The sequence below is a fragment of the Schistocerca cancellata genome, chromosome 8, assembly GCF_023864275.1.
Source record: "Schistocerca cancellata isolate TAMUIC-IGC-003103 chromosome 8, iqSchCanc2.1, whole genome shotgun sequence".
Taxonomy (NCBI): domain Eukaryota; kingdom Metazoa; phylum Arthropoda; class Insecta; order Orthoptera; family Acrididae; genus Schistocerca; species Schistocerca cancellata.
In genome coordinates, this window is record NC_064633.1 from 152,871,866 (window position 1) to 152,883,874 (window position 12,009).

General features: G+C 42.1%; 1 protein-coding gene across 1 annotated transcript in view; it reads right to left on the reverse strand.

Annotated features, from left to right (window-relative positions):
• Window positions 1–12,009, reverse strand: part of LOC126095433 (lachesin-like) — a gene marked incomplete at its 5' end in the record, with an annotated part of 731,549 nt that overhangs the window by 216,847 nt on the left and 502,693 nt on the right. Inside the window, one exon of the mRNA XM_049910227.1 lies at window positions 3,551–3,761. Within this exon, the coding sequence (XP_049766184.1) occupies window positions 3,551–3,761 (211 nt within the window). The remainder of the gene's footprint in view (window positions 1–3,550; window positions 3,762–12,009) is intronic.

Here is a 12,009-nt window from a genome sequence, read left to right on the forward strand (position 1 = left end):
TATCTGTCATCATGATTTTGTGTTCAGTTCATAGTGTTAATATCTGTTGTCACGATTTTAAGTTTACCTATTATAATGGTGTAAATTCTTTTAAGAACTTTGTGATGGTTCGCCGACCGAAACTAGTTGGTAAGTAAAGTAGTGTATCAGCAGTTTGAGGTGGTTATCATGACATTTTTTAAGCTCATAGAAAATGTGGGGGACTGCTTGCAACAGCGACACAGCAACCAAGAAACCCACCTCTTGGTAGCTATTGGGTACCTAATCTTAAATGAGAGGCTTCATCCTGAGATGGTGTGCCTGCAGAACTGTGAGACGTCTTCCCTAGCGAAAGTGAGGCTATAATCAGCACACAGTATGAGCATGATGTCTCATGGGGTTGTCTGATTTTTAGTTCAGTGCCCTTACGTAATTAGTTTTACAGTAATTAGGTGCTGACTGTACTTTATTTCAGTTTTGCTGCAATTCAGCTTCAGCTTCGTCGCACTTGCTCCTCCAAAATTTGCAGAATCTTTTCTGGTCCCGAAGCAAACAAAATAATGTCATTGAACCGTGGTAAAAATTGCTGTTTTGAAGAGCGCGCCGCAGCGCGTAGTGTGAAGCAGTCGCCCTCCGTTTCTGGCGGTGGCGCCGCTGTGGCAATCGCAGCTTTGGTGTCTCCCTCTAGCAGGAAGGGGGAAAGGTTGCCTGTTCACGTGCATCTAAGGGGCGCCAGTCGGTCAGTCTGGGTCAGTCTCTCGTCCCCAGCTTGCTAGTCTGTCTCTCGTCCGCATTTGTTAGGCAGTTAGTGTCTGTCGTTCGGATCAACCTTTAAAGCCATCAAAATGAGAGTCTTTCCACTCCGCCAGTAAGAGACTTCAGCGAGTGGTCGCCCGGTCGGCGCTTAGTTCCTTCATATGAGTCTGCGCGTTAGGCCGCCAGTCTGCTAGAGTTTGCTCAGGCAGTGGTCATTGGCGGTTGGATCGTTCGGTTGGTCGGTCGCGCACTGAGACACAAGATGACTTGTCCGTCTTGAGCGACGGTGCATGTGAGGTCGCCACGTGAGTGCATTGGGCCGCGGCATATAGCGAGGGGTAGTGGCTTCGCGGTCGACACGAGAGACAACCCACGAAATCAGTCTGGCCGGTGCGAGCTGCGACGCCGTGAGACGGGAGATCGGCGCACCTTCCTGCGTCCGTTGAAGCGGCTACCAGCGGACGGTTCGGGAGAGAGATTTAGGGGTGCTGCGCCAGGTCTTCTAGAGAAATCGCAGTTTATTAGAAGTTAAGTAATTGGTGATATCTTGTTTGATTTATTGTTAAATTGTACTTGTTTTCTTGGTGAGGTCACCAGCCGTTTTGCTTTGGGGTCGTCCGACCATTCTCCGTTTGCTCACTCGCGGGAAGGTGGTTTTTTATAAATAGGGTGGTCCGTTTTTCCCTTGTGGAGTAGGGGTGGGTTAGGGCAACCTGCAGTTCTGGTTGTTCGGTAATCTCCCTATCAATCTACCGTACGTTAGTAGCTGCCTCTGGCATGTTTGTCGGATTTGGTGTGTTCACGAATTTATTACTTGTAGTGTAACGGCCTAATACCTGAAATATGTTTTGATCTTTGGAAACTTTGATATTATTGCCTATGATCTTGAGAGGTGGTATCTGTTTACTGTAGAGCATCTTAACTATTGTTTGGGCTACCTTGTAGAATTTTGTATAAGGTTGCATTTCATGGGTTTTTATTTAAAAGATCATTTTAGTATATAAAGTTGCCACCCTTTCACCGTAAGATTTTTTCTTAGAAGTTAAAATCAAGTTGCACCTACGGTGGCAAGGTTAATATTTTAATTGTTAGTGTTTTGTACCATTTCCGTCCCTCCTACGGGGGGTGCATAGTTTGTGTGCTTGTATTAATTGTTAAAACTCTTAGTTTAAAGTTATCTGGTGTGTTGCAGATTTGCACCAGTGTAGTCTTTCAGAGGCTGTTGTGAGCGGTCGTAACTACGGCCGTGTCAAAAGGGAGGGGGAAGGTTCTCTGCCCGAAAGCTCATACAGTCAAAACTTGTTTCTTTCTGCCTCGGAATAAATTGTAACTTTGATATGTAGAGGGTGCTTTCTGATTATAATCTTAAATCTGTTTCTTTTAAAAAATGCTTTTAGGCACTCTTAAAGTGAATAAAATTCCCATTTGTTAAAAGGAATTTGGTTATGATTTCATCAGTTACTCCTTGGCAACTACTTCCATGCTTATATAGTGTGATTAAATGTGTTAATGTTCTTTATGAATCGCTAGTAAATAAAATAACTTTTTTAAGGGGCTCCGGAACGCCCTATACTTGCAATGTTAAAATAACGCTTATAAATTACATCTTCCCTCACAAAGTATTTGAGGTAGGAAGTTGAACTTTTTACAGATTATTTATTGGAATATGGGCTACAACTTAACACAGGGATTTTACAAAATTTTAGTTCAGTTATTAAAGATGATTTTTTTCAGTTGTAATGAAAATTCACAACATTTTTTTGCAATTCTTTACTTATATATTCAAAAATATACAGTTTTTTGGAAAAAGGCTGTGTTAAATTATACAGAAGGTACTGTGTAACATTTTTTTCAATTGTAATGAAAATTCACAACATTTTTTTGCAATTTTTTATTTATATATTCAAAAATATACAGTTTTTTGGAAAAAGGCTGTGTTAAATTATACAGAAGGTACTGTGTAACATTTACTGAAAGTTTGAAACAAATATGTTTGGAAGATCCTTAGAAAACATGTAATTAGTATGAGAAAATAAAAGTTTTGGGAATCGAGCGACAAAGATTGGATTAACTTTTTAGTGCATTCCAGGTCCATAGGATGGATTATCTTCATCCTCTGCAAACTCCTCCTCCAGCTTCCTCTTGTTCCTCCTCCTGTTTACTCTTGCTTGTATTTCTAAACTCTTTACAGCCCTGTCTGCAGCCCGAAGGCGTTCCTTGTCTAAAGCAAGTATCGCTCGTACCATGTTAGAACCTATCTTCATTCCCATATTTCTAAATACCTTGCACCTTACAATGTTGCCATCCTTCAGAGGATTTCTAATAACTTTACTTTTACTTATTATTATACTTCAACAAAACAGAGACTCAAGAAACAGAATTAATTACGAATATTTTCGAGATAACGACAGAGTAAATAAACATGAAACAATCGACAATCACACCATCGATATATATTGAACCATCACAGGTTAGCCACAACGCATACTTTATCTGACATCACTAAAATGTACCTGATGAACACGGACTTTAATAATAACACCATTTGACAGCAGTTTAACAGCGCCACAGTGGGTCACGCTCATGTAGAACACATTTCAAAAAAAATTTAAAAATAGTTGTAGTCTTCGGAATTGAATAAATTATATATCTACTAAAAGGTAATAGTCTGCAGATTCAGAAAACGCAAAAAAGTAAAAATTGAACTTTTCATGATTTTGAGCCTTTCCGGAGCCCCTTAAGAATATTCTGTGAAAATAAATGACAGTTCAGTCATCTGCAAACGGAAGGGCAGACACGCGTGCCGCGCGCCTACCTCTGACGTGCAGGTGCACGGGCAGGCTGAGCTTGGGGTCGGTGTTGACCTGGCACTCGTAGCGGCCGCCGTCCTCGTGCCGGACGCCCACCAGCCGCAGCGTCCACGAGTCCGGCTCGGAGCCGTGCAGCACCTCGAACCGCGAGTCCGACGTGTACGTCAGCACGCCGGACGTCAGGATGTGCAGGTCCCGCGACCGGATCCACGACACCTGCAAGCAGCAACAAACCAGCACTGAGAAGTGAGAGGCGCCAGACATACAGTGAACTTCTGGTGGTAATTACATGATGTTAGAGATTATTTAAACTTCCACATTCGCTCTAGCCAGCTTCGGAATTCTGAACTTTCTCTTTCCTGAGTAATCTGTGCATGCGTTGTAGACATACCACGTGGCTTACGTCAATGCGGTCATGCGAGACACAGCTGGCCCTCTTTGTGCACGATATACAACAGGCTCTAGACACCGGCTCCCAGGTTGTCAGCTCCAAGCATTCACCGCGGGACACAAAGATATTGAGCATCTTTGGTCGGAATTTAAAGGTATTGTCCACCATGTGCTAGAGAATTATGCTGACAGTTCAGGTAACGTAACTGATGATGAGAAACAGAAGGCCGAAATTCTAAACCTAGCTTTCAAAAACTCGTTTACGATAGACGACTGCAATACCATTCCCCCTTTCAATTATCGAACAAACGAAAGGATGGCTGCATAGTGTTTAGTGTAGCTGAGATTGTAAAACAGTTAAGATCCTCATACGCCAGGATGGCATCTGGCCCAGACGGTAACCCCGTAAGATTTTATCTTCACTATGCTACAAATACAGCACCATTCTTATCCGTCATCTGTCAGAGATCATTGGAACGGCGGAAAGTTCCACGAGACTGGAAGAAGGCAATCTAAAAAAGGGTAGAAAATCGGATGCACTTAATTACCGGCCACTTTCACTGACATCGATTTGTTGTAGTATCATGGAACATATTTTGTGTTCAGACATAATGACCTTTCTAGACTCTGAGAAGCTCATCTGCAGAAACCAGCTCGGTTTTAGGAAACAGTGGTCATGTGAGACACAGCTGGCCCTCTTTGTGCATGATATACAACAGGCTCTACATACCGGCTCTCAGGTTGATGCCATATTTCTCGAATTTCGAAAGGCGTTCTACTCAGTTCCGCACTGTCGCTTGCTCCAAAAAGTGAGCGCTTACGGTCTATCCGATGACATTTGCGTTTGAATAGAAAGTTTCTAACAGGCAGAGACCATTATGTCGTCCTGAATGGGGTGACTGCAACAAAAAGATACGTAACTTCAGGTGTGCCTCAGGGCAGCATAGTAGGTCCACTGCTTTCTACGGCTTACATAAACGATCTGGTTGATGGCATTGACAGCTCCATTAGACAGTTTGCCGATGATGCCGTAGTCTACAGGAAAGTAGTATCACACGAAAGTTGTGAACAAATCAATGAGGGTTTTCAGAAAATCAATGCGTGGTGTAATGACTGGCAGTTATCAAATCGTTCAAATGGCTCTGAGCACTATGGGACTTGACATCTGAGGTCATCAGCCCCCTAGAACTTAGAACTACTTAAACCTAACTAACCTAAAGACATCACACAGATCCATGCCCGAGGTAGGATTCGTACCTGCGACCGTAGCAGTCGCGTGGCTCCACACTGAAGCGCCTAGAACAGCTCGGCCACAACGGCCGGCTGGCCGTTATCTCCCAATATTAGTAAGTGTAACTTACTGCTTATAACAAAGCGAAAATCCCCATTAATGTACGAGTACAAACGCCCAGTCTGTGAAAGCAGTAACAACCGTCAAGTATCTGGGTGTGACTATTCGAAATGATGTCAAATGGAATGATCGGATTACACAAGTAACTGGAGTAACTGGCAAGGCGAAGTCTAGATTGCCGTTTATTGGTAGAATCCTGAAGCGATGCAGTCCTTCAACAAAGGAAATTGCTTACAATACGTTAGTTCGTCCAGTCTTAGAATATTGATCGTCTTACCTGTTGGGTCTGATTCAGGAGACTGAGAAGGTCCTAAGAAGAGCGCCAAGATTCGTGACTGGTACATTTAACCATAGCGAGGGCGTTACAAATCTCATAAAAAGTTTGAAGTGGGCACAGCTGCAGGTAGACGACGCGCTAAAAGGAAGGGGCTGCTCACTAAATTCCGAAATCCGATCTTCGCCGAGGATGTAAACCATATATTATTACCACCAACTTTTAAATCGCGCAATGATCATCATAAGGGAAATTAGAGCTCGTACTGAGGCGTCCAGAAGTCGTTTTACCCTCGCGCGAACCGCGAGTGGAACAGAGGGAGGTAAATATGACTTTGGCGCGAATTGTGCCCTCCGCCACACACCGCTTAGTGGCTAGCGGAGTATACATGTAGATGTAGAATTAAAATGACCAGTCGACCCGATGAGGGGTCAGATCGTAGTCCAACCTAACTATAATAATATAGTTCGGCAACTAACCTTGCTAGTAGTCAAATCGTGGTGCATAAGTTCGTAGCGTTTTTTTTCTTCCTTTTTTTTGGCATGTTGGTATTCCGGTTACAATGGGCTCATTTATCGACTATCATTTCTTGTTTTTAGTTCACTGTTAATGTTTAAGTTTCCATATTGTCATTTTGTCATTTGGAGATAACGGATGGAGATATGGTCGCTGGAAAACAGAGTGACATGTGTAGAAATCGGAATATTACAGACATATTCTTCTGTTTGAGTTCAGTAGAGGGGTGGCAGCAGCAGAGGGTGCCAGAGACATTTGCGATGACTGCAATAAAATGGTCTTCTCTTTTTAACGAGGTTGGTTTTGACATTAGTGACGCTCCATGTTCAGGAAGAAATTCTTTTAAACGCATTAACTGACAATGATCCAATTCAGTGTGCTCGAGAATTGGCAGATCTGATGAACTGTGATCATTCCATCATCGTTCGACTATTTCATGCAATGTGGAAGGTTCAAAAATCATTGTATAAGGGTAACGCATGCTCTAAGCCAAAATCACAAAAATCAGCGTGTGGCCGTAAGTGCATATCTGCTTGTTTGTCATAAACTGGCTCGTGAACAACGCCGACCATTCCTATTCTGTATCACTATTGGTGACTAGAAGTGGTATCTGTACGCTAATGTAAGGGAAAGAAGAATGGCTGTGCCCAAACAAAACAGCAGCTCCCCGTACAAAGAACTGCGCTCATGCACAAAAAATAATGTTACGAATATGGCGAAACAGTGACGGTGTGGTATACTACGAATTCCTTCCCTGAGGTGTAACCATCACTGCTGACATTTATTGCCAACATTAGATCCAAGAACAACGCCCAGGAAGACTGCCTGAAGCGGTGCTACTGTGCGATAACGCCCACCCGCATTCTGCTACACTGGCAAAAAAGCACTATATAGGGGTTCAGCAGGGAAGTCATTCCACACCATACTTATTCACCAGCCGGCCGCTGTGACCGAGCGGTTCTAGGCCCTTCAGTCCGGAACTGCCCTGCTGCTACGGTCGCAGGTTCGAATCCTGCCTCGAGCATGGATGAGTGTGATGTCCTTAGGTTAGTTAGGTTTAAGTAGGGTACTGGTGACCTCTGGAGCCGTTTGACCTTATTCAGCAGATCTTTCGCCTTCAAGTTTTCACCTTTTCCGCTCTCTACCGAGCAACTTCCAAGGAATTTCCTTTTCGGACGAAAATGCGCTCCTCAACATCGCTCGACGACTTCTTCGCCTCAAAACCAGGTGATTTCTACATTCACAGAACCGAAAACTTACCCCAGCTTTGGCAAACTGTTGTAAATAGTGAAGGAGAAGATATTATTGTTGATTAAATTCTCTGTTATGTATTTCTGTTATGTTTACTAGTCTCATGGAAAAACGCTAAGAACGTGCGCACCAGCTACATAAGGTCATGTCCCTGAGGGCTAGATGTGTTGGCGGACTATGCTGCGCTCGAATACGTCTGCGCCCATAAACGCCCCCCCCCCCCCCCGAATACGTCTGTGAATACCTTCCTAGCTCAGCGGTAGACAGAGTTCACATCTGTGAAGGCGCCGAGTACAACTAACGTTAAAGGAGAAATCCTGCTCTTAATTTTACGACACAAACATCTCAGTAAACTTCCACACTAAATTGGTCAGAAATAGCTCCCACTGGTATTTGTATACAGTCAGTACTTATTGCTATAATGCTAGTTCATATTTCCATAAAGTCACTTGTTATCACTGTAAACCAATTTTGAAAGAGTCGAAAAATATCAAAGAGTACCGTAAATTATGGAAAAGTTATGGAAATATCGAAAAATATCTGAGGTACTGAAAGAATGCGACAAGTATCGAAACAACAGAAAATTATTGAACAATATGAAGGTACCGAAAAGTATCAGTATTACTGAAAATATTATAAAGAATTGGAAACTATAGGTGCAATACGTCGAAATACTGTTTGTTGCATCAAGTCACACAGCTCACAGACGGCGACGTAAGTGCTTCTCGCATGCAAGTTGACTCAGCAAAATATAACATGCTTGGAAATTGCATCAGCAATTCCTTGAACGCATATGTGTAGACGTTAGCGGGTGAGTAACAACTAAAATTATAGAACGATCTTTTCTCAATTTAGAAGCTTTCCAAAATTGCTACTCTGGTTGAGCGGTAAAGGAAACTAGGAAATTTTTGGAAGATGACTGCCAACAGCCGTTAAGTAATGTATAAAACACATATTTGAACCAACAGCTGTTTTTTTAGCCCAAAATCTACCGGTTTCGGTCTTGGACAATCTTCACAGTTGCTATCCAAAGATAAAAATAATTTTATGTAGGTTACAGGAATTGTTAAAAGCTTTTTATAACGAAGTGCAAAATAACATGAATATTTACAAGGGTTGAAGTGCTTTATTCCACTACATTGCATTAGCCATTACTTAGAAGTGTAGTGTATGCCATGAATGTAAATATTTGAGACAGGACTTTCACAGCAAACATCCAAATTCTAAATCTATACAGGGCAGTACTATAGATAAGATCAGGACTGTAAGTATTACTTATACAAAATATTGAGAAGCTGGTCAAAGATCTTTAAACGAATATTTTCGCCATGTGGTATAAAAATATCTCGATGACAAGATAGTTGGTAATGTAGAAGACTAGACTATCTTTGGTGAATATCTTTGGTACAGTGTCATATGTAAACAGAAAACGAAGTTGCTATGCCCAAGCTATAAGATAACATAGATGTTACAACACAAGGTAGTAAACATTATAAAATCCTAATGTTACGCGATATCCTATTCATTGCATGTACCTGATGAAATGTATACAAACAGAGGTGAATTGTATCATAAATGTAATGGACATCGCATTGCAACATTAAAACAAGCTAAAACACAGTGTTCAGAAACGGGATTAACTGTCCCTCAGTGTTTACATGCTTCTAAGCTATAGTGGTGAAACAATTACTGTTACATATCGCCCATATTTAAAGGAAATCATCATACATAAATAAGATTTCGTTGCTGTTCTTAACTGGAACCTTAGTGTGTGAGTAATGCCAGCATCTTAAAGACGAGGAGAGGAGTAAATAACAACAGCATAACCAACTGTGCACTTAAATTTGCCTTTAAGGAGTGCTGATAATACATATACATAGTAGTGGTAGTGATGAGTAATATTCTTTAAACAGTGTAAAACTTTAGCTAGAGGCATTAGAGGCTTAGCCATTGAGTATACATGTGTAGTACTTATTTGTCTGCGTGCATATGGACGATTGTGGGGGTGTGTAAAAATAGTACGAGGAAAAAGACATTAAAGTGTCTCAAAACATCATAAACATCTGCCTTTCGAAACTGTTTTCCGGAATTTACTCCACAATACTTTTTTCTCTGGGTAGCAGCAAAATATGTAGTGCCTCATAATCGCCCACACTCGCTTTATGACTTATAAACTGAAGTAACTCCTTACTTTAAAAGCACATCACAATCTGATCGACAGAAAAGTGTTTTCCAATACAGCCAGGCGGGTTCAGACTTGTAAGGTCGCCCGTCTATGTCATTTCCAAAATATGTTGACCAACTTTTCTGACACCCTCTACACAATTTGCTAAAACTATCACATTGAAACATCAGTGTGACATAAAATTTCGATTTACATATTCTTCCATCATATAGCACGCTCTCTAGAAAGAAGTTTCTCATGTTTAAAGCTTCATGAGTTGGAAATAACAAGAAAACATTTCCCCGACAATGTATAGTTTAATTTGGTCAATACCAAAAGCGCGTTTCCATATCAGACTGTAACCCACTAAACCGATTTGTTGAATGAACATTTGTTATCAACTGAAACATTCGAAAGCTTGATGACCGATGGAACAATAAAGAATTTGAATAACAAAGGGTGTGCGAGGTGTGGTGTTTATTTAAATATAAGACATTGGAAGATTACTCAGACTTACACTTCAAAACCGATGTCTCGCTATCGGCCGATGTCTCTGTGAATTTCAGTCCACTTTGTCTCAAAGGTACGAACTCATTGAGTGACTTGACCCGGTTTAACGTGGGTGCTTTGATAAGAGTTGTTAATTTAAGTTGCAACTTATTATGGAAACAAAACAATTGCACTTCTTTTGCGTGGCTTATTCGTGGATTTGTTCACTGTTCGGTACTGTTCACTGTTCACACTGATGCGCTGTTGCAAACAATTGGTTCATGGCTCTGTAGCGGCACCAACGTTCAGAATAGGGAGAGTTAGTTTTGTGCGATATTCTGAGCACAAGTTACTGCCAGGTGCGGGCCAGGTGGCAGTGAGTTACGCATACAAACAGTTGCGAAGTAGAATAGAGACCACAGGGCCATCAAATAGTTTAAAGAGTATACGTAGCAGTTTTGCATGTCACAAGTCACAGGCAGAAGGGGCCCACTGGCCAACCTAGCGTGTTATGAGTACGTGACACGAAGCGGCGCACTTGGCAAAACAGAGGCGCACAGCCAGGTATAAATAGGTGCCGTTTTCTAACAAGATTCATTCAAGTGTGGCAGCTCTCCTGGACAGCGGGGCGTGTTACACCACTGGCTACACGCAGCAGCAGACGGGGCGCCAGCGTTCCAGTCCACTTTGCTCGTTGCTATGACAATAATGTACAGCTCGATGTTAACAGGCTACAGTTGGGGAATACTTACCACTCTCAGATTCTGTATGGATGTCTGTGGACAATCTTGATGTAAAGAGAGTACCAGAGGGATAAGATATAGTTTACGAGTACATTTAGAATTAGGTCTTGAGTATCCAGAAAACAGCCATGAAATTCACTCCAATCTACGATTACGCCCAGAGAAAACGATACCACAACTAAGCACAACAAGCCAGTATTTCCACAAAAGGTGATTTCCACATCATATTAAAAAATTATGAATGCAAAAAGCGATTTCGAAAGGCTTATGCAATAATGTGCGCTATGTGCTCCTACCAAAATAGTTTGAGAGACCACTCACAGATAATTTCATAATTTCTTTATGGCCTCCACTCCAGTTCTGTCCTCAGCAGCGTTATTCCTCATCGTAATCCAACTGCAGCACATCCATCATGTTAATAGAAATGTTTCAAGTAGATGTCTAAACTCGAGGAAAGTGTCCACCTTTGCTAACAAGTTGAGAGCACTTCGTTCAATATGACACCCCTGTGGTAGCTATGATAAAATATTTCCTTCTGATAGCTGCAATTATATGGTCCCAGTGCACAGTCAATCGTCTGACGCTGTCATGTAGCTGGCATCTCTTCCAACTTGTGAGTCCACGTGGTTTGTTTCGATTAGCCCAGCATGATTCACTTAACGTCCAACACTAGGTATTCGGAACCCGTCCACAATTCGATATATAAACGAGAAGCGATCCTTTTCCATCCCAATAGTCAGCAGCAGTTTGCCAGCGTGAAGCTGAAGTTCTTAGTTACCAAGTGGTTATAATTAAACTTTCCCTATTTAACATGTTATGACATGGAAATTATACGAATGCCACATTTGGTAGCATTAATTTTCACAGTATGGGGTGCGTATTTCCATGCGTCAGAGCGACACCGTCCAGTTCCAAGCATTGCCACCAGCTGCCGTGATCAATCATTGCGATTCATTGTCTCACACGCCTGACCTGTCGCAATGCACCTGCTGACGTGTCACCATGAGCTCGGATAAAAGGAGCAGGGCATTATTGGTGAAGCTCTATTAAAAAACAACACTAATGGTTCAAATGGCTCTGAGCACTATGGGACTTAACATCTATGGTCATCAGTCCACTAGAACTTAGAACTACTTAAACCTAACTAACCTAAGGACATCACACAACACCCAGTCATCACGAGGCAGAGAAAATCCCTGACCTCGCCGGGAATCGAACCCGGGAATCCGGGCGCGGGAAGCGAGAACGCTACCGCACGACCACGACAACAGTAATGCTGCAGCTGC